General features: G+C 39.8%; 1 protein-coding gene across 2 annotated transcripts in view; it reads left to right on the top strand.

Annotated features, from left to right (window-relative positions):
• Positions 1-15339: 15339 nt before the first annotated feature.
• Positions 15340-24217, top strand: part of LOC127638843 (regulator of G-protein signaling 12-like) — a 51220-nt gene continuing 42342 nt past the window's right edge. For both annotated transcript variants that reach the window (XM_052120682.1, XM_052120600.1), the window contains exons 1-3: positions 15340-15418; positions 16452-18374; positions 20599-20700. In XM_052120682.1, coding sequence (XP_051976642.1) covers positions 16491-18374; positions 20599-20700 — 1986 coding nt within the window. In that variant the 5' untranslated portion in view covers positions 15340-15418; positions 16452-16490. The remainder of the gene's footprint in view (positions 15419-16451; positions 18375-20598; positions 20701-24217) is intronic.

The raw sequence follows: 24217 nt of genomic DNA, 5'->3' as shown, positions 1-24217 counted from the left end.
TGCATTTGATTACGTACAAGTGAGCACACCGTTTAAGTCGACGCAGACCAGGCGGAAGGTTTGAGTTGTCGATTGAGTTCTTTTTTAGTAAATTTTTTTACGTGTTTTGTTCATAGTTCAATTGTATTTGTTTTTGTAATATTGTTGTAACGGTATTCAATGGAAAGGAGGAGGCGAGAACCGGCTTTTCAGAAAAGAAGAGACAAACACACACATGACGGACATGTCCGCTAACGATCTCTCTCTCCCGCATGACACCCTGCAGTCGACCTTTATACCTCGGAGGCTTGATTAGCCTAATACAGGACCGGGTGTGTAGGATCACGACCCGGCCCCGCCCTCCACCCTGCCACATTCCTCCCTCGTTCTCTCAGGCTGGGGAGCCCCCGGCCTGACGTACACCCCTCCCCCCCTTTCCCTGGGGGAGGGCGCACCTTCCGCGCTGTCTGCCGGCAGGTCATCCCCATCTACCTGGACGAGGGAGGGGACAAGGGGAGGGAAACAGAAATAATTAAAATGGGGGGTACATCATGTAACAGTGTAGTACCCCCCAAAAACTGTACAATTTAAAAGAGGATAAAGGCCAACGCAGAGCGACAGTGAGAGAGAGAGGAGAGAGAGATGAAAAAAAACAAAAAACTCTTACTCGCCAGTTCTCCGATACGCCGCAGCTTGTTCCTCGGCCACTCCTCCACCCTTTATTGGACGACAGCCGCGCCTCTCCGGGTGGATCCGAGGCAGTCCTCCAGCCCCTGGCGGACAAAACACCCCGGCGCGTTCTCGGGGAACAGAAGGGGTCTCCCCCGCCCCTGGCAGAGGTCCTCTCGCTCCAGGCGGTCGCCAGTGAGCCCCTCCCCGCTCGCGGTCGGCGGTCTTAAACCCCACCGCGTTTCAGCGGCTGGTAGGTGACTCCTGCGCCCCTGGCAGCGGCCCTGACCGCTCCAGGCGGTCAGCTAGGAGCCCCTTCTCCCCTCGCGGTCGGCGTCCATCGTCCACGTTCAGGCGGCTGGGCTCCTCGTCCCCCAGCAGATGGCCGCGGCTGCTCCGTTGGGGTGGACGGTAGTGGCGAGAACTCTACTATGGCGTATCCCTCCTCCTTCCCGGGCTTCGGCACCAGTGTAACGGTATTCAATGGAAAGGAGGAGGCGAGAACCGGCTTTTCAATATAAATAATAGTTTTAATGAGAATCTTAAAAGAAGACACACACATGACGGACTTGTCCGCTAACGATCTCTCTCTCTCCCGCACGACACTCTGCAGTCGACATTTATACCTCGGAGGCTTGATTAGCCTAATACGGGACCGGGTGCGTAGGATCACGCCCTCCGCCCTGCCACAATTGTGTTGTTCATATGTCGTGTTTTAGTGGCCTCCGCTGTCACTGCGGGGAAAAAAACATTCATCTGCTTCGTGTGGTGTCTCTGTTGTTCATCTGTTCTCTTCATAAATAAATAAATATATAATCTGCTTTATGCTCATCCTGTAAGATCGTGATTCAAAATGTGAACTAAAATAAAAGCTATTAAATATCTTATTATCATTAAAATATGAAAATTAAAATGATGGGTAATAATAGATTATTATGGAATTTTTGAGACACTGTTTGTCAAAATGATGGACGATGATATAGTCTAACGCACACACTGTATGTGACTTGTTTTTGTTTGTTGTTTTTTGCATAGCCGAATTTCAAACATTACAAGTAAACACGTTACTAAGACTGACAGAAAACATGGACAAGTTCTTGAAAAGGAAAAATATTGATGATGATTAGCCTATGTGGGATAGTGGTGTGCCGTAGAATTTTTTTAGTCGTAAAAAGTGTGCCGTGGCAGAAAAAAGGTTGGAAAACACTAATGTACTGCTCATAGCTTTACTGTTTGCAGATTTTATATACACTACTGTTATTGTATTTGTTGTAACTTGCAGTTATTTGTCATTTAGTGATTTATTCAGAGCACATCTTATACTTAATATATACTCTTAATACTTATACTCATAAGGATACAGTGGTGGCGAAAAATATTGGCACCCTTGGTAAATGAGCAAAGAATGTTGTGAAAAATATGTCTTAATTGTTATCCTTTTGATCTTTCATTCAAAATGTTCATAAAAATCTAACCTTTAATTGAAGTAAGCTAATTGAAAGGGGGAAATAAATCTCATAATTAAATATTTTTGTCTAAAAGACGTTTGCCACATTTACTGACACCCCTAGAAATTCTTGAGTAAAATATATCTGAAGTATATTCCCATTCATATTTAATTTTTTTTAGTACACCTGGGGAACAAGGTTCATGAAATTGTTCAGCCATGACTTCTTGTTTCACATGGGGTATAAATATGATGTAACACACAGGCCAAATTCATTCAAGTCATTCATCACAATGGGTAAGTTATGATGTGCAGCAAAGGGTTGTTGAGCTTCACAAAATGGGATGTGGCTATAAGAATATAGCTAAAGCATTTAAAATACCCATTTCCATCATCGTGGCAATAATTAAGAAGTGCCAATCAACTGGAGATATTATGAATCGGCCTGAAAGAAGATGGGTGTCTATATTGTCTCAACGCATGGTGAAGTGGATGGTTCAAGTGGCCAAAAATTCCAAGGATCACAGCTGGAGAATTGCAAGAATAAGATGGGTCTTTGGGTCAGAAAGTCTCCAAACCTACAATCAGACGTCACCTACTTCACAACAAGTTGTCTGGGAGGGTTTCAAGAAAAAATCCTCTGCTCTCATCCAACAACAAACTCAAGCGTCTTCAGTTTGCCAGACACTACTGGAACTTCAAATGAGACCGGGTTCTATGGTCAGACGAAACAAAAATAAAGCTTTTTGGCAGCAAACACCATAGTTGAACTTGGTGCACACAGAGAGGTAGCCATTTGGAAAAATACCTCACGTCCACGGTTAAATATGGTGGTAGATCTTTAATGTTGTGGGGATGTTTTTTATGCCAGAGGTCCTGGACATCTTGTTCAGACACATGGCATCATAGACTCTATTAAATACCAACGGATACAAAATCAAAACCTGATTACCTCTGCCAGAAAGATTCAAACGGGCAGTGGTTGGATAATCCAGTAGGACAATTATCCAAAACACACAACAAAATCAACACAAATATTGTTCACTGACAACAAAATCAAGGTCCTAACATGGCCATCCCAGTCCCATGACCTGAACCCCATAGAAAGCCTGTGAAATGAACCGCAGAGTAGAGTCCACCAGAGTGGACCTCTGAATTTGAAAGATCTGGAGAGATTCTGTATGGAGGAATGGTCTCAGATCACTTGCCATGTGTTCTCCAACCTCATTAGGCATTATAGGAGAAGACTCAGACTCAGATCTTGGCAAAGGGAGGTTGCACAATGTATTGCCACAAAAATATATGTTTTTGATAAAACTTGTGTTGTGTTTGGAATTGTTTGATATCTATTTGAGGATAGATGTTTTGTGAATATTTTGAATGAAAGACCAAAAGGATAAACAATAAGTATATATTTTTCACAGCCTTCTTTTCTCATATTTACCAAGGTTGCCAATATTTATGGCTACCACTGTATGCACTCCGATGTGAAAATAATTTCAAAATAAAAGCCATTACATTATTTCACAATAAAAGCCATTGAACTGGCTTGTCTTGCAGAGTTTAAAACATTTTCTCTTTGTTATGAGGTCTGCGCAGGCATATTTGAGCCCAGGGCGGCCGCCTATATCGCCTGAAGGATGGGCCGTTACTTGTGCAACAGCAGGCCGGCCAAAATTACCCAGCGGCCCAACAGGAAAACGCCCAGTGCTCCCTGTGGCCAGTCTGACCCTGTCAACATTCAAAGGAAACGAAACCTGCAAATGCGTCCTATTGTTTGCCAGTGTAAACTAAAACGTGTGCAGCTTGTAAACGGCACTGCAGGTAAAGACATATTCCAACTAAGAGTATCAAAACACACATAAAAGCACCATGGCATTGCCATGTTTTTTTTTTTTTTTGGACAAGTACCATTACCAGGGAGCTCCCTGTAAATACAATGTTTTGAGTAATCACATTGCACATTACCATGGTATACTTTCAATAACTTTGAAGCACCATGTAAAAACAATACTATGAATATGGTAACCGTATATAAAAGTACTATGGCATTACCATGATTTTCTTTGAAGTATTTTGAAGAACCATGTATATACAGATTGGTCCATAAATATATTAGTTGTATATCAGAGTATCATGGTATTACCATCTGATACCATCAAATATTGGAGTGTTATTGCCCAGGGATGCTCACACACACAAGGAATTTGGCCTCTGAACAGCTTCCAGCGCATACATTTAATAAACATCATGTGAATCAGTCTTTTAGATGTTTTGTCTTTGACAGTATGTTCTGTGCATCTGGTTGACAAAAGTAGCGTAAATATAGAAAGCTATTTTTGGCGTATAGCTTGTAGTGTAACTTGATACTTTCTCTGAGGTGTAGCTTTTAGCTTATCTTAACTATTTTATCTATTGAGTAGCTGATAGCTTAGCTAGCTATATGCACTGGTTTGTTATTGTAATTTATGATGACACTTATACTAGAGTAAAGATGGTGTATAAACGAGTGTAAATGGATAGAATACAGACAAAAGAATGATGATAGGCATTTATCACTTTGGGCAGATGTGTGAATGGCTTTTAGCTGCAGATGGCACATGAGTGAAGCAGCATAACAAACAAAAGTGTGAATGGGCACTTCAGAGTTTTTGAGTACATTGAACTCCTTTTGTAGACTAATTAAAACAACAACAAAAAAATGGCATGACATGTTCTTGGAAATGTTTCTATGCAAACGATGATACAGATGTAAGTAAGTTTGCACCACCTTGCAAATAACTGCACATTGGTGTGTTCATGTTGACTGATCTTAACTGACAATGTAACCAGAATTAGTTATCAGCCTCAAAGTAGGTGGAACTCCAGGTGTTTAGCAGCTGGCACAAGTTTTCCTTATAGTTTGCTCTAGCAAGCTGTTACCACTGCAACAAACACAAAAACACCTTTGTTTTGAGCAAACTTTGTTCTAAATGACAATACACCTTTTCACATGATGTGTTGGTTATGAAGAACTATTTGATTCATAACATTTTTAAATTGCTGTGTTAGTTACCTAGAGTCAGGGGAAAATGCTAAATGTCTGAAGTCAAGGGACAACCTTAGAAACCTTTTTGCGCTACCAGCAACATGCGTAATATATCAACCGGAACTCGTTTATTTTTTGTAAAGAGTTGGCGAATGCTGGCAAATATTAAAACATTGTGTGTGGAAAAGCATACATGAGATGGGTGTTGCATATATGACAGTTGATTGCGTGTTTGCGGACCCAGACCCAGCCCGGCATTTGCGCTTTCTATCACAAATAGACGGCCACAAGGACCAACAGCATGCGTTGATTCACATTCATCTTTGATATGATTCATTATGCACTAGTGCAATTTATATATACATTTTACTTTCAGAATGTTTAATTTTAACGACATAAAAATTGATTCGAAGTCAACATGGAATGACATGGACGACAACAACATCAAAACTGTACTTATGAACATAAATGTTACTATGGCAACCAGAAGTTGGAACGTCTACTAGCACCCAACAGGTACAGTGACTGATGACATGCATCGACCAAGTCACTGGCAGTATAAAAAAGGTATCAGTCAATCATTTTCAATGCTAGCTGGTGATTTCCAGCTAAATGAGCAAAGGTGGCACAGAAGGTGAATCTGAAGTGCTTGTAGTATTTACACAGACTGTTTAATGCTGCTCAGAGGTGGCATAAATGCATTAACACAGCAATTACAACTGCATAAACAATGTTATTAGATGAATGTTTTAAAATATAAAATTGTGAATTTAGAAATAGGAAATGAATGGAAAAATGAAATAATACTTTTAAATAAGAAACTAAATTATGAAAGATATGCTCTATCATGACAACATAGTTTAAGGCTGCTCTGATGTTGCATTTCATTTACGCAGAACCAAAGCAGCATCAAGCTATATTTCAAGCAACTGTCTTCAGAATCCAGTAACTTTTCAAAAAAAATTTGTAGAATACTTTTGGAATACTTCTCTCATAATGAACACAATTAGAGCAGATGTGTAAGAAAATGTTTGTCAATCAGTTGTCAAAAAACAGTTTTTCTTAACAGCGCACAAGTGCACACTACATACTCTCTCTTCCTGTAGAGCAACAGCAGCAGGGTGTGTGCAGTGTTGTCAGTTTCGCGTCTCACAACAAATTTGGATAATTTGAAAAGACAATAACATAGGTTGTGTTTTTGGGATACTTTAAAAATGGATGCGGTCATCAAAAAAATGCTATGTCTTATTCATGTATGAAGTAAATGATTCCCAGATTAAATATCTGGCAACTGCACCGGCACATTTTCATAATCAGCATGCCGTCAGCTGTGCATGATTATGCAGTCGGCTGTGGCTTGCACAGAAGAGGGCAGCAGGGGCGCAAGGCCCTGCCCCTTTCATTCACAAATGTAAAGGTGCCCTTCTGTTCATCAAGAAAAAGGGGAGACATTTTAATAATTAAATTAAAATAGTTAAATAAAACTAAATAAAATCTTGTAATAATCTCACTAATAACAGTTAATCGTTATTTGAGATTTCTTTGAAAATTGCCTGCCTATTATAGAAAATTAAGCAGAGGTACTTTTAAAAGTGCACACTACAGCAGATTGGGGGTGGATTCCAACCGCAAGTGATCCTCCATATGCCCTACTCATTCCGAGGTGAAGAGCCCTTGAAATGGGTACTTTGATGGGAAAACGTAATTACTGTATGAATGTACGCTTCATAGGGAAGGGCCAATACATTTTCTCACTTTCAATTGGATTGGAACAAGGTTTTGAGTGGCGTACCCTCCCCGAATCAGTGCCCTTTAAGGGAGCAAAAATTTTGTTTTGAATTTGCCCCGGAATATCAACTTGGAGTCTCAGACGAGTAACAGGTCAGATAAAATATCCACTCTGTATTGTGTTGTAAATTAATACAAATAATAATAATTGATTGCGACAGCTTTTCCAACATCGCACACCTGCAGTGTAGAAATCTTTCAGTTGAAGGTTCACCAAAACATTAAAATTCTCTCATCATTTACTCTCATGCCATCCCAGATGTGTATGACTTTACTTTCTTTAGCAGAGTAAACAAAGTTCCCCTTCTGTCACTCACTCGAAGTTGTGTCGCAAGAAGTGACACAAGGGGTGTTCCTGGGACACCAAACGTACCTCTGAACTTGAGAAAAGGCCAATGTCAAGTTGACAGACAGAATTTGCATGCCCCCAGACATACGGTTATAAAGGGAAGCGGGGCAGCGAGTGTCAGTCAGAATTTTTGTTCGGAGCCGAAAGGTTGTGCAACAGCAAGCTGAGTTCGCCACTGTTCCACTCAACTCTACTGGCGATAACCACTGCTGTTGGATCTACGGCGCGTTTCCAGTTGGTGTTCTCTCTCTCTCTCTCTCTCTCTCTCTCTCTCTCTCTGCACGCTGTGCAGTCCATGCCCCTGGGCACTTCAACATTGCCTGAAAGAGTGTTTCTCCTCCTAAAAAGAGTTTATTTCCTCTAAAAGAATTTGAGTTCCCACTCATAAAAGAGCAAGACAGCAGGCGTTGAATGTCCTTTTCAGGACGCGTCTTTTTAAAGATGTCTTTCCACCTCTGTATAGTTCCTGGATGTGGTTGATTTCTCTTCACTTCTGACGGTCATAAAAGCTGCCTCGCGTGCCTAGGCTGCGATCACATGCAGGCAGCTTTTTATGAATGGCTCATGTTCTCAGTGCGAGAACATAGCCATGGCAACATTGCGGCCGCGACTTTCTTTTCTCACGAGAGAAAGCCACTTCAGCCGCCCCTCGCGTCATTCCTTCTTCCCATGGGATTTAGGACGACCCGGCTGTCGATGAAGGTGATTTGAGGATGACGACGGGATAGGTTTCGCCGGGTAAACCCCCACGAACCACCTGCCCCCGGCACGCTTGCTTGCTTTCGTCCGAGCTCGGGATGAGTGCGGCTTGCCTCACGGCTAGCCGGCATTCTCCCTTGAGCCCACGGAATTGGATGACGACATCGCCGTTGAATCAGAGAGAGTCACAGCGGCGTCTGATGGTGATAACTCGTCTGGGCTGCCACCTTCGGGGCTGCTTGCCCAGTCTGAGGCTGAAGGGCAGATGCCCGCTATGCTTTCCCGGGCCGCCGTGAGCGCGAGGCAGGATTGGAAACCTCCGACACACGGCTACTGGATTGGTTCCTTAGGTCAGGGTGCTGCTCATAGCCACGCCCCCCGGTTCCGTTCTTCCCGGAAGTGCATGACAAGCTGACGCGGTCGTGGAGGGCACCTTTTACTGCCCAGAACTGACCCCTCTGCTCGTCTGCTCTCACTACCCTGGATGGAGGGGTGGCCCACAGTACACGGAGGTCCCCCATGTGGACAGAGCGGTTGCGATCCACTTGTATCCCGTGAATGCCTGGTACTCCCCTCCAGAGCCTGTAGAATGATGTCATCACTGACCTTTCTCAACGCCCCCGTCTCCCAGCTTGGCCTCTTCGGGGACACCGTCGATGACTTCGCCCAGCAGTTTTCGGCAGTGAAGAAGCAGATGGCACATCTTGCTGCAGCGCCTCCAAACCAGCGTGCCCCGCCTGCTCGCCGAGGGAGTCCCTCTGTGGCTAAACAACAGGTAGCTCCACCTCAACCCGGGCACAGCTCTTAGCCCCAGCGTCGAGCACCTTGCAGGTGGCGTACATCCCCTGTCTCTGGACCACTTCCAGGACCAGGAAAGCTCCGAAGCGCTCCTGAGACGGACGACCCAGACAGTCAGACGTGTCCCGGGAGGAGTAGGAGTACCAGGAGAAGAATCCTTGTTTCATTGGGGACCTGCAAGCGTTCTCTGTCAGCAACACCTACCTGGAGTTCGGTCTGGCACATTCTCACGTTATCCTGAGGCTGCGACCGGTCTACTTGCCCAAGGTTCTTACGACCCTCTTCAGGGACCCGGTTGTGAACCTGCAAGCAAGCTGACCTGGGAGGAGGCAGACCCAGCCTTCTCATTGCTGTGTCCAGTACGTGCTTTGCGTATCTATTTGGACCGCATGCAGAGCTCTAGATGTTCTGAGCAGCTCTTTGTCTGCTTCAGTGGACGGCGGGAAGGGAACGCTGTCTCCAAACAGAGGTTAACTCACTGGGCCATTGACGCCATCTCTCTGGCCTACCAGACCCAGGCCGTGCCCGCCCCCTTGCGGGTTTGAGCACACTCGACGTGACGTGTGGCATCCTTGTGGGCACTGGCCAATAGCACCTCCCTAGCAGACATCTGCAGAGCAGCGGGCTGGGCAACACCCAATACCTTCGCCAGATTCTACAATCTCAGGGTTGAGTCAGTCTCGTCCCGTGTTTTGTCAGGCAGAACCCGGTAACGCGGCACAACAACCGACCGCGGCACAACCGACCGGGCACAACACAGCGCCCTTCACCAAGTTGATCCAGTGCACCTTCTATCCTAGGTTAGCCACTAAGCGTTGCTCCCTGGATGTTCTCCTCCCTAGCCTTCTGGCCTGCGAATTCAGCAGAGCAATTCGCGTCCAGACCCACTACGATTCACAGGTGCACTGTACTGGGGTTGGGCTCCCGGTATATATCCTTCTAAAAATCTTAGTATGTGCTTTGCTAATGAAAGCAAGTCATACACATCTGGGATGGCATGAGGGTGACTAAATGATGAGAGAAGTAAAACATTTTTTATTTAATTATACTGGGAACGATCGTGTCACTTTCAGTGTTAGAACATTAATATTTTTATAGAATACTGCTATTAACTGACGGAGCGATCTGATTCAGCCAAAGCCAGTTTGTTTTTTGTTTAAACTAAGAAGTCATTAGACTAAACACTTTCAGAAAAAATACCATGGTATTACCATTTTCATGTAGGCTACCATGACAACCATAAAACCGTGGTATACTATCCTGACAGCCTCACTGCACCATGGTTCAACAACATTATTGCTGTAAGGTCCTAAATATTAATGACAGAACACAGTAAAATTAGATTATATTAAAGTGAAAATAAATGAAGAGAAAATAATATATGAAGGGTGATGAGGCCAGAATGTAAGCAGCAGAGATGAAATGATAAAGTGAGGGAGCAGAGATGAGAAAATTGTAAAGAATGATACTTTGTTTCCTGCGATTATTGCTGTGTAAATACATTTATACAGCTGCAGATGTGGCTTCTGTGTAAATGCGGAGTAAAGACAGACAGCTCAAGATAAGAATTTGGTTTGAAAATGGTTTATCTGCATTTCTTATCTAATTTTGTGTCAAAATGTATTATTATTCTTTGTCAGTCCAATCAAATAATGGGCTAAGAAAAAGATGAAAATGTTGCTAAAATATTTAAATATTGTAGTTGAACACAAACTGCCTTCTGTTTGTCGGCACTTTCCATAAAAAAAATTAGAGTCCAACTCCATATCTACTTTAAAGAAACTAGCTACTCAGATTCACTTAGATGTTAATAGTGGAGCTGTAGCGGTTCAGATAAGATAATAATGACATATCACACATAATTCCTCCAATTGTGCCTTGCCTTTATAAATATGTATTCTAAAAGTATTCTTGTATTCTGAATATGTTACCTTTTTTATGTGATGTATTCGTAATACTTTACAGAATACATTTAAGAAAGAGTATTTAGTATTCAGCCAGAATACTTATGGTTCACTACCTTTCTTTTTCTTTTTAAAGCTGAAGTGTGTAACTTTTTCAGTGTTAAAATCCAGGACTGAAAACTTTCCATGGAACGAAAACAAAAACAGAAAACGAATGAATTTTTTTGCAGAATGTAGCTGAAAACAGTAACATAGTCCCTTTAAATTGTTCAGGAGTAAATCTGCTATTTTTAAACACTGGTAACTCATTCACACATTCAGACTAAACGGTTTAATACAGTAAATATTCAAAATTACACCACTTCTGGTTGTCCAAAAACTAGGCGTCTCTCTTTGTAGTTGAACACTACGTTGTGGTAGTAGCCCTCTGTGACATGCTGAAGGCCTTTTAGACACCTATAAATAATTACTTGTATGCATGCACGGTTAATCCAGATAAAAGGACAAATATTGAGGTTAAAAGTACATTTCTCAGTTGTTTCCAAGTCTGCGCTAAATAATTTTTTAGATATGATGCATTAATACAGATCTGATGCTGCCTGGTTCTGACCGAGAAGCAGATCTGCAATTAAAATAAAATAATGTAATAATTATTAAATGTCTAAAACTAATTTGTCCCGCATAAGATGACGTTTAGCCCAAACACACCCACGCAGTTTGTGCTTGCATGCATGAGAGAGATTTAGACTATTAACTGATATTAAATGGCCAGATATATTTTGGAAATATTTTTGGGCATATATTTAGTATTAGGAATTGTTTGTTGTTTATTGCTATATCAGCACAATGGCTATTTCATGGCAAATCCAGGTGGCAATCAAACAAATCATAAATAAGACACACCTTGCAAAAACAATACATAGAAAAAACTCCAAGAGCACATCTTATAAAACAAGTCTTTCAAGGTTTTTCCAGATAAAAAGCATTGTCTCATGACATAAAATATAGGGCAGATCAGGAGCACATGCTTCAGAGTCAAAGGGGCGTTACAATATTGGCATATTGGTGGTTCTTCTCCTTTCAATAAATACCAATGGGTCAGTCTAGTGTGGTGGCCTATATGACACCTTGTGTACTCCACTTGGTCATAGATTTGAAGGGATAAATGTATCTTATTCCAACCACAGGTTAATTTCAAAAAGGTTATTAAGATATGCTTACCATTCCGTTACTCATTTATTTAAAATATAGTGGTTGAATAGGGGCTTGAGGTCCAAGGGTGGGATTCTGCACTCTTTAATTCTTTCTGTAAGAGCTTTTTTTAGCGATCATGTCAGCTTGCTCATTTCCAAGAAGACCGGTATGTCCCACGATACAACAAAAGATTATGCTGTAATTGTTTCTCTGCTGCTGATTTTATTTTATTTATATATTAACAATAATGGGATATTCCATCTTCAATGATTCCAGTGCTTGAAGACATGATGTTGAGTCAGTGAATACAATAAAGTTCCGCTCTTTTGCATTTTCAATATATTCCAGTACCAGAGAGCATGGGCCTCTGATGTAAAATTTACATTTTGGTCTGGGATGCGAATGCCGTAGTGTAGGTGAACAATCACTGCTGCTGTGGAAACCTGATTGTCTATTTTCGACCAATCAGTGTATATAGGTTTATGGCAGGGGTGAAGGTTTCTTACATCAAGGACATGCTGTTGATATATATATGGGAGGTTTTCAGCCTTCGTATTGCAAAGTCAATTCCAGGTTGAGGCATAATTTATTTAAACTCCAAGGGGGAATTGGGCAGGAGGTAGTCTGGCTTAGAATATCAAGATTTATGTCCAAGTTTTCTATATGCGGTCTGATGCTCATTCCAAATGTTCTGATATAGCTGGGTCTGGTCTCATACAAATGCAAATACTGTGGATAGAAGAATGGCATGTAAGCTGGGTTGTGTTGATTTGTCTTTATCTTAACTGTGTATTGAAAAGACAATTTCAGGTGTCTAATTTGAAGAGGTGGTTCATTTGCCTCGGTGTATAAACTTTGTTTAGGAGAAGTCCTTAAGTTTCGCAAAGCAAGTCTCAATCCTTTATGTACAGTATTCAGCATTTGTAGGAACGATTTTCGAGCCAAACCGTAAACTATACTCCCATAATCTAGTTGAGAGCAGACCAACAGTCTGTATAGCCACAAAAGGACAGTGCAATCTGCACCCCATTTTATTTAGCCAGTACTCTAAGAATGTCCAAATCTTACAAGTATTGGTTCCTTAATGATTTTATATGTGGGGTGAAAGTCAATTTGTTATCCAAGAGTAATCCTAGGAATTTAGCTTCTTTAACAACTCTGACTAGTTGAACCATCAATGAATAGTTCTGGGTCATGATGCAAAGATCGCAGAAGGCAGAAGTGGACACATACAGTTTTAGATTTGGATAATTTAAATCCATTTTCAACAGACCATGTATTCACCTTGTTTACACATAAATGCAATTATCTCTCAATAATATTCATGTTTTTCCCTCTATAACAAATACAAACATCATCATCATAGAGGAGGAGGGTGGGGCCAGGCCATGACTAAGAACGCCCAACCCCCAATCTGGCTAATCAAGCTGAGGAGAGGGATAAGTGCAGCGGAATGCGGAAGTTCGAGAGAGAGAGAGAGCCACATACTGTACAGCTGCCATGTTTGTGTTAAATGTTTGTGTCTTTTTGTTTAAGTTCCTAATAAAATATTTAATTGATTGTTTAGCCGGTTCCCACCTCCTCCTTTCCCATTTTAACAGTGTTACAATTAGGAATACATTTATTTGAAATACATTATTTTATATAGACTTCTGTATACTATACTTATGATTTGTACATGGGAAAAAAATGTTGTTGCTCTTTTACACTTATTTTGAGGCATTATTTTGAGCTTGTTTTTCCAGACCAGGTCCCTTTTTTCTTTAGAAATCTGGTAACACTCAACTGGTATATCACCCACCCTTAGAACATAATACACAAAAGTAACAGAACACCAGAAGCAGAACAAAACAATACAGTCTCTGTTCGATACAAAACACATTTATTTTTTAGTCCCTAGTTAAAATAGTTTTTCTTATCCCTGCTTAATATGCAGAGACAACTAAAAGTAAGCCATTTATGGGTTCAATTTCTTAAACTGCAAACTCAAGTCATAATTAATTTTTGTGAAAATCAACATTTTGCCAGTGCTGTCAACTGAGCTTGATTATATTGAATCCGGACTGTTCGTTTGATCAATGGAAGACAGGGCACATTCGAAAATTTTGTTTTGAATCTGATGGCTCCAACTCCCGTGGCCTCATGGCATAGTAAAAAGTCCATTTCGTAATCTCAGAGTATATGCAGTAGGCTATCCTGGAATTTTTCAACTCCTGCTTTATAAGTACTGAGGATTCGGATATCCTACTCATTTGACATACTGCTTATGGCTTATTTAGTAAAGAAATCTCTCGTGACTTCCAGCGATTTAAATCACTTTCAGCATGAATGACCCATCAGACTCCAGGCTAATAAGACAACTGTTAGAAATTATATACCATGTAATGTTGCTCAAAGCCAGAAGACATTTCAGTATAAGGAGTCTCTTTGCCCTTTTAAGACATGCTACAAGAGGACACGGAGCTCAAGAAAACACCAGAAGGACAGAAGTTTGGGTCAACTGAGGGAAACGGATAACACTCAGTGCCTGGGTGATAATGAGCCACATGGCACAATGCCAGAAACCGGATTAAGCTGATAAGGATTCATAAAAGTTTAGAACAATAACAGTTGTTGTCCTGCACAATGCCAGTACAATTTTGTAGCATGTAACCATATAATGTTACTAAATGTCAACGAATTCATAAATGGTTTTGGGAGCAGTTAACACTTTTATACACTCCCAAATGTGGTCAGATTGATTGAACCTGACTTGCACCCAAACATTATAATGGTTAATGCACCACATGCTCTTTAATTCTTCTTAGACAAGATAGCTAATCCTTTCTGCTGTGCTATGAATTGTGCATATTGTCATACATAGCATCAAAAGAAGTAAGAATAAATAAGAAGTTCAACACCTTCTTCAATGAACTGACCTGTTAAAGGCTCATGAAAAGGTCCTCTGTGAAATGAGGAAAGCCATGATTGCTCAGTGGCCTGCAAGGGTGTGGTGTTTCGCCTTATGAAAATAAACCGATATTTTAGACAAATGCACTGCAACTGTTAACAGGTATCTTACGCGAAACTGAGAGCTAACTATCAAATTAACGTGTTTAAGAAGATTACACCACTTGATAGCAACTTTGACTACACCGTTTATAATCCTGTCATCATTTTGCAGTTATTTGATACTTGATTAAGACTATTATATGCATGTACTGCAAATAAATAATCCATAATTTAATTTGAAAGGGGTTCATGTTAGAATAGTCGTCTAATATTCACTGGGTGGATTCACAATCGCATTCGTTACAAAGCGACAACAGTCACACTGATTCATTCCATTCGGTTTCTACAACAGCCAATGAGAGCGCCGTATTTATTTGAATATCGAACATGATTGACGCGTCTTTTGGCCAATCAGAGAGTTGTGATCAGTTTACATACGTTAGATGCCATAGTGACAAGAGAATGACGCTTTTGTATTCGCAACAATAGTGAATGGCAGTGCTTTAATTCCGTCGCGCGAAGTGGAATTACGAAAAAAGGAAGAATAACTTTGGAATTATTAAGAGTTGCAGGTAAGCGCCTGTTCGTAAATGTATTGTTATTAAATAAGTACATGTTGAGTCAAGGCGGTGTTTTTTGGTTGCCACTTTGTTTACATTTGTCATTAATTAAAAACACCGCTGTTTGGCAGAGTTTGGGGACTTGAAACAGAATAAAACATAAAGTAAAACTTTTCTCAGAGCTCTTTTAGATTCTCGATCATTCTTCCCATCCTCACTTTTATTATGGCAATATTGTCTGGAACCGACAGTTCGCGCAGATTTAACTTCAGCATTCACCTTTTTAAGGGAAAGTGTACACTGATAAAACTGTTTTAATTTTACGGTAAAAGACTGTAAAAATGCTACGGAAAAAAACCTTAATTGATTAACGAGTAGCCTATGTACTCGTTTTTTACTGTATTTTTTACATAATTATTCTGGCAACCACAGCTGCCAGTTTATTATGACTTTTATTTATTATTGTTATTAATATTAAAATAAATAAATAAAAATCAACAAAAGGATTTGTTTTGTTACAGTATATATTTCAGGTGCTGTGACTTCACCGTTTCCTTTTCAACATTTTTAATAATCTTTTAGCTTTTGTGCAGTTCACTTGTGTTCACTTCAGTTATGATCAGTTATGAATGTTTAAAAGCATCAATATTTCACGTAGTCTGTTTATGAATATGAATAAACCCCTGCTTTCACTGTTTGAAATTTCATGCCAACTGCTATCATTTATGTTGAATATATATACTGTATATGTGTAGTTGCTATGGTAAGACAGAATCAGAAACCTGAGTTTTTCCATCAACACTGTGTAAAATGTAACTTTATACAGCCCATCTTCAAGTAAATAATAGACATGCAATGTAACAGGTGTTTTAAAGTAATAGGTACCTCTTTATTGTCTGCTTTTGTTTTATTCTATGTCCTTGTTTGTTCATGTATTACAAATTTCAACACATGAATGAATATTTAAATGTTTTTGAATTCTTAATACACAAATATCACCAAATAAAAAAATGTATCCTAACCTAAGTCACCTTACTCCACTCAGGTCTGTTCCTCAGCAGTGTGGTAAGATGATTGTTTATAGATGGTTTTGGGTCTGACCTGGACTGATACAGCTGTACCCCATCCGGTGAGTTCCTGCACCAAAATGAGAGTTTTGAAACCAGCTGAGTCTGCAATGAGGCATCTGAAAAGGCCCCCTAGCCCAGCGGTCCGCAGGGTGGAGATGGAACGTGGCAGAGCTGGCTATGGATTCACCATAGCCGGACAAGCACCTTGTGCCCTGCGTGGAATAATAAAAGGCAGTCCGGCATACAGTGTCGGGCTACGACCTGGGGACCGCATTCTGCGTGTGAACGGTACAGATGTGTCTGAGGCCACACACAAGGCCGTGGTGAAGCTGATTGGTATGTCATCACGCTCACTCTGTTTGCTGGTCACATCAGGTGACAGACCACCCATAAACTCCTCCTCCAGTGATGAGGAGCTGGCTTGTCAGAGTAAGGCTAAATTGCCATGGCTCAATCCAGGAAAGAAGGACCCTTTCTTAGGTAAGTTCAATGGCAGAGACAAGGCGGAACCGATGCTTCAGTCTGTTGGATGTTTTGATACCATCTTTGAGATCACAGATAAGAGCAGCACGAGCACACCACAAGAAAGGCTGAAAAAACAAAGACCTTTGTCAGAACCAGATATGTCCTATTGGGTCCTGCATTGCCGATCCAAAAGCCACCCTGACAGTCTCTCGCAAAATGACACATCTCCAGTCGTAAGTAAGGACTCTGTTTTCTCTGAAGTTCAGAGTAAGAATGATTTTGCTTCGGACTCTAACATCCTGAATGTAGCAATGATTGTGGGATACATCAACTCCATGGAACTGGAGCTCATAATATCACACTCAGAGGAGGAGGCATTGCTAGCCATCCGTGAGTGTATCAGCCAGATTGGAATTGAGCAGAAGACCCATTCACTGGTCATGATGAGGATCAAATCCAACTGTGTTCAGCTTTGTGATGACCGAGATGCTGTTCTGGTATCTTACCCTGCGGAGAGCCTGGCGCTTTGCGTAATTTGCACAGAAGACAGCAGGTTCTTTGGTCTTGTCTCAGCTGACTCGACCAAAAGTATTGAAGCAGGAGCACAATCAGATGCCCCTCTGAAGACATTATGTCATGTCTTTTTCATAGACCCAGAGCTTCATGACCACAAGGAGCATCAAAGTATCATAGGGCACTTTGGGATTCAGTGTACTCCAGATCCAGACACTCAAAGATGTTTGGAGTTTCCTCAGACTCCCCACTCGATTTCAAACTTTGTGTCCGTCCTCTATACTGACATGGGAGACTATATTGAAAAACTAAGACTGAAACTGGACAGTGAAAATCCTGTTGAAGGACAGCAAATTACCCAGAACAGTGGTAGCGGAAGTGACAGTGGGATTGGAAATGCATCGCCAGAGGATCGAGACAACCTCATTGGCCAGTTGAGCTTCACATCCCCAAACATTCCGAGCCCACCACCATATTATTCCCAACATAGGAACAGTGCATTACTCAAACAAGGACACCGGTGCCTTCTGTCAGAACCACTAACAGGGACTGGTCAGCCTGTAACTCTAGTATGTGCCTCTGCTGGGGAAGTTAGTTCAGCTTTTACTCCTCTTCCTCTGATTGCACAATCTTACTTGCCATCTAAACACAGAAGCAGTCAACGCCGACCTTCTATTGGCTTAAAAGCTCGCTGGCAGAAATCTCGCCCCAACAGCATTGAGTGCTTAGCAGAGAGGGACGATGACGGGTTCAGAAATAAAAGTGACACCCTTCCACCTGCTATGGAACAAATCCCAACTCTCAGATACAAACCACTAGATGATCTCAAACACCCTCAGAGAATGAACATCACCCCACAGCACAAAATGGCATGCCGGTTCTTCAGTACTGCATCCAAGCAAAAGGATGGAGAAAACAAGGTCAGGAAGGAAACCACAGATAACTTGACATCTTGTTTTTATCTGTTCTCATATTACATACACTACACTAAACAGTAATCTTGCTTTGTAGTTGCCTTCACTGATTTTCAAAAGTCAGTTTAAATGTAAAGTTGACAATGCAACTTAAATAGTTGAGATAACATGATTTTCATAAAGTTTTCATGCAGTCAACACACTGAAAAAAGTGAAACAGTCATCTTGAGTAACATTACCAAGTTAACTAAATAATGAACATACGTTCTATGATTAAACAACTTTTTATCTTGTGAGAGAACACTTAAAACTACGCTCAAAACATTGTTTAAGTATGCATCTTCAGGAAAGCATGGGGACTTGAAGGGACGTGTAATTGGTTGTTGAAGTCACCTTTATGGTTATTAGTGTTCCCTTTGTTTGGGAAATTGAACAAAATAACTTTATTCCTAGCACTGTGACAGATAGAATAAAGTAAGTTTATACACTGACCATATATCAGATCTGGATTTCAATTCCACCAATTTTGCTTAAAAAGCAGACGATATGTAAATGTAAATGCAGCAATCGTCCAGGGTTAGTCCAGAAACAGTTCAAGCAAAACTATTGATTTTTTCCTATTGTCCTGATTTGGAGTTGCATGTAAAACACCTTTTACCTGTGTTCTTATGGTTTATCCAATGTGTGCAAGTGTTGTGCTCATGCCTGTTTACTTTTTGACAACAAAAGTGAGAATAATTTGATTATTTTAAATTTCATGTAAACACTGTTATGACGTTTTCTGTTTTCTTGAATAAGCTGATTTGTTATAGTTATTAGCATATTGCTGTGCATATAAACATGCTCGATATTGAAACATTATGGACCGGTTTACTAATTCCTGACTAGTTACAAATGGACCCCTTATGAACTCTGCAACACAAATAACTATATGAAAAGTTAGTTGGAGTAAACTTAATAAAGTAGGTTCTCAATTTCCGAAACAAAATTCGTTTTTTACCGCATGCTTAACACAGAGTAGCACATTTTTTGAGTTTAGGCTAAGCAACAAACAATTTTTTTGGAGTTAATATAGTAAAGCTTGGCTAATATCCAACTCATTTGAATAACAATTCAGTGAAAACCACTATTATTTTTGATTTTCATGTTTTGTGTTCTGCTGTTAACATCTCACCTGTGTAAGGAGAAACGAAATACACAATCTTTGCTTTGTCTTTGCTGTCTCCCCAGCAGTCAGTCATGTTACAGGTTTATTGCAATAGTACTAAGCTAAAGGGCTTAATACAATGAGAACATGGGACAGATGGTGCTGCGAGTAATAGGCACAGCAGATGGAGCTATTGGGTTGATTAGCACAGTTCAATGTAATTACTCCGGATGGATCAGCCTTAGGTCTATTTACAATGTAGGAACAATTTGTCAGCCATGTGACAGAACAGAGAAATATAGTTTATTTTGTTTCACTGATAACATTTATTGCTGGCTTATCCATCTCTCTTTGACATGTTTGCTTCTCTGATTGAATTTGAAGCCTTAATTGTAAATGTAGATTATTGGACAGTAATTATACATTTTTTGGACAGCAGAGTAATAAATGAATTAGCATTAGGGTACTTAATAGAATATAACATCCTTTAAAAGCAGAAAATCTACTAACATGTAAAAAGTACACACAAATTGTATTTGGTTCAGTGTAAATGGACAGGGTAGTATATAAAAAAATGTGAGATAGTGTCATTCCTTCAGAAATGTCTTTTTTCATTTTTGTCCTTTGGCAATGACACAGAGCAAACGTCAGCATTGATAAAGCCTAAAGCATGCTTGTGACTCCTTTAGTTGTAAGAATGATTTTCAGAGGAAAAGGCAAAGTAAATGACTGGGTCATGCATGAGTCATGTCAGAGTGATATCTTGCTCATTCTCTGCCAGTCATTAAATTCATAATAACCTTCAGCACAAATTTACCCTTGATTGAACTGTTTCAAAGCTTCAAATTCAGAGAAAATTACGTAATTGAGGCCATTTTACTCTCTATTTTATAAATTGTCTTGTAAGTCTTACTTTTGGATTACCACCATGCAACTTACATTTTGTATTAATGTTATATAATTGTTTTGAATGGTGAACATAAGAAGCACAGAGTGTGTACATACAAATCCTTTTCTGCCAATAAAAATAGCATTAGTAGGATCAGCTTTAATCAGATCTTTGGTTAATATTTGTCCTTTCAGGGATCCATATTTTGGGCACTCACAAGAGGACGCGCCTCTGTTCGAAGACCTTCGGTTGTGCCTAAACGACTCAGTCTGGCTCATTCACTTAATGACCTTGAGGTAAGATGAACCAGTTTTTACAGTTATTGACTAACAAATCGTAGTTTTTATAAGTCATACAATTTGCTGCAGTGTTAATATTTAATGTGATGATCAATAAAAACAGTGAAAGGGACAGTTGCCCTCTAACTTAATAATAATAATAATTATATATATATATATATATATATATATATATATATATATATATATATATATATGTGTGTGTGTGTGTCTGCTATTGGTTATACATTCATATTCTGTCAATCTGTTATACACGATTCCTGTTTTAAATTTATGGTGGTCTTACTCCCTAAACTCCACATTTCTTTTCTCTCACTACATACATGTTTACTGGGGGGCATTTGTCATAGTATAATTCTCAAACACAACCACGTTTTTCTCTATTCAATAGACAACGATAACTGTGAAACTCTTTACGCTTATCAACACGTGGTTCCACTGTGATGGTTCCATTAGTATCGTCTCCCAAATAAAGAACTCTTTGTGTGGATGAACAGTCTGAAAACACACACTATAAAAAAATGTTCAATCGATTTTGCCGTTTAAATGGGTGGTTCACCCTAAAATTAGTTCTGAAACTGTATGACCTTCTTTCTTCTGTGGAACGCAAAAGAAGTTATCTAGCAAAATGTCTAAGCTGCTCTTTTCTATACAATGAAAGTGAACGGTGACCACGGCTGTCCCTGGTCCCAGGATTGAAATGACATGAGGATGAGTAAATGATGACAGAATGTTAATTTTGAGTGAACTATTCCTTTTAGTCCTAGTTTTGTTGCCTTCTTAAAACAAACTTTTACTAGGTTGAATATGAGTACATTTCATACCTTTACATTTATTTTGTGCATACTTTAACGGAGGCCTTTGAATTGAAACCAGCAAGTTTCTTGAGGCTTGAAGCTGGAAAAGGTTTGTCACCTCTCCAAGTTTGGAATCTGAGAGGAGTAGGATTTCCCTTTGGCTTTTCCTGGAACTTAAGGCAGCCTTTTTCACGGCATTAATGCCCCTCTGGTGGTCAGGCAGACTGGAAAGTGTGGTTATGAGAACATCAGTCACGCTGGTGCTCACCAGGAGAGGGAGGGGACGTGAAATGGAGAGGCTTGTTTGGTTGGAAAATGCATGGTCTAAGCATGTACTTTGTTGCCAGATAGCATCTAAATGAGAGGTCATTTAGCTCATTTCAGTAATACTCAGCAGGTTTGTGCTAAACTCAAGGGGTTGCAACAAACTCCACCTCTATTTGATGGATTTCTTGATACAAAACTTGAAAGAGATTTCTAAGTACTTTTTGGTATTTACATATTATAAATTCCATTTATATGATATTCTGTTAACAAGCTATAATCGAGCTACAGCAGTTTTTTGCATAGTTGAGCAAGTAATCATCTGTCTGTCCATGTGTGACGCAAGGCGTAGTCGAATTTTTAAAGGAAGGATGTTAAATACACAATGCACATCACCTGTCTTTCGGAACATGCATGCGCACAACGCAGAGACCAATTTTGATGAGGGTGAGTAAATGATGAGAGAATTTTCATTTTTGGATGTACTGTCCCTTTAAGTCTGACTTCACAATAATTTCAGTCCAACTTAAACTTTTACATTACATTTTAACTACACATTAAAACGATTATAATATATATATATATATATATATATATATATATATATATATATATATATATATATATTATATTACTATTACTATTGGTTAGTGGGCAGTGGGCGGGATCACACAGGCCAAAACATAAACAGAAATTCCAGCCCGGAATGGAAACTCCAAAGTAGAATTTACAGGCTCTAGCATTGTTATCGGAGAAGCCAGTATTTCATCTTAGCATCTTTCCTAATTCTCTAATGACATAATGGTCATTTTATGATTTTGTACAGTAAAAATATTACATATAGCACCTTTAAAGGGAAAGAGGTATCGCAATATGAAACAAGACACATATTTGTCTGAAAAGCAAGATAAAAAGGAGCATTGCAAATAAATAATTTAGGTATCGCAAAGAAAGAGACGTGTTGCAAAAAATTGCTGCTAAAAATCTGTTGCAGAGATAAAAAAGGATCACAGTTCTTGGTATTCATTTAAAACAGCCATTGTTTTTACAACAACAACAGCAAAAAAAAACACTTTATCGTTTGCCAAACCTCTTATTTCTTCACAAATATATGTGACATGATTTTGTCTCCACACTACTGTTCATTAATAGGATGCAAATGCTGTGTTTTTCATACAGGAAATTTGAGACTACTCCGATGTTTCAGATCTTTCATGCCCTCTGCCAGGAGGAAGTATTACTTAGCACACTGTGGTGGAAACAGTCTGTTGCTAAAGTTGCTCTACTGAGCAGAAACAATTTTTGAGTAGGTGTGTTTTCATGACAGCTGAGAATTTGGAAAGTATCCCTCTTTAAGGCAACACATCTAGGGGTTTGAGGTTTAACCCTAGCACTGAGCCAGCCTTCTTGATTACTGCATAGAAGATTGCTGCTGCTACTACTGATTGATAAAGTGCTCAGTAAAGTTTTTCATTAGGAATGCATATTTGCAGACCTGCATGTGGAACCCAACTACACACTATACAATATCTGGAGAGAGCTGTCAGCATTCTCATTCATCTTAAAGGAATGTTCCATGTTCTTTACACGTTAAGCTCAATCGACAGCATTTGTGGCATAATGCTGATTACCACAAAAAATTCTTTTGGCTCGTTCCACCTTTTCTTTAAAAAAAAAAAGTAAAAATCGAGGTTCTTACTATGGAAGTGAATGGGGACAATGAAAGTGAATTTGGCCAATTTTTGGAAGATTTAAACAGAAATATGAAGCTTATAATTTGATAAAAGCACTTGCATTAATTCTTTTGTTAAAATTAATATATTATTTGAGCTGTAAAGTTGTTTAAATCATTAACTTTACAGTCATTTTAGGGTTTGGTGAAATTACATCGTCATGGTAATGAAGTTGTAAAATTGGCTATAACTTTACACAGAAAAGGTTAGTAAGTGATTTTATCCCACTAAAATAAAGTTTACACACATATCCTTTATGTTGTTTGATTATACATTTAAAAACCATAAGTATTTTAATGTTTACAGATTGCCCCATTCACTTCCAGTGTAAGTGTCTTACTGGAGCCCAGAGTTTAGCTTTTCTTTAAAGAAAAGGAAGAACAAATACATTTTTGTGGTAATCAACATTATGCCACAAATGCTGTCGATTGAGCTGAACTTGTAATAAACCCGGAACATTCCTTTAATGATGGTAGCTCAGTTGGCACATGCATCCCGAGAATTATGTGACTTGCATGGTGCCATCTTTGCTCAAGGGTGGAAACAAACTCGGTTCTGGATTCTTTTTTTTTTTTCTTGTTAGAAAATCACTTGAACTGCAGGAGGATGGCATCCTGACAGTGCTGAATAACCTGAGGGTACCACAGAAAGTGCATAGTCCCAAGCCATACACTTGCAACTGTGTCCCTGGATGGTGGCATGGGTCCTTGGCTACCCAAA

This window comes from Xyrauchen texanus, chromosome 1, assembly GCF_025860055.1.
Source record: "Xyrauchen texanus isolate HMW12.3.18 chromosome 1, RBS_HiC_50CHRs, whole genome shotgun sequence".
NCBI classification, from domain to species: Eukaryota; Metazoa; Chordata; class Actinopteri; order Cypriniformes; family Catostomidae; genus Xyrauchen; species Xyrauchen texanus.
Note: the sequence above shows the minus strand (reverse complement) of the source record. Positions and strands in the feature narration are given on the sequence as shown.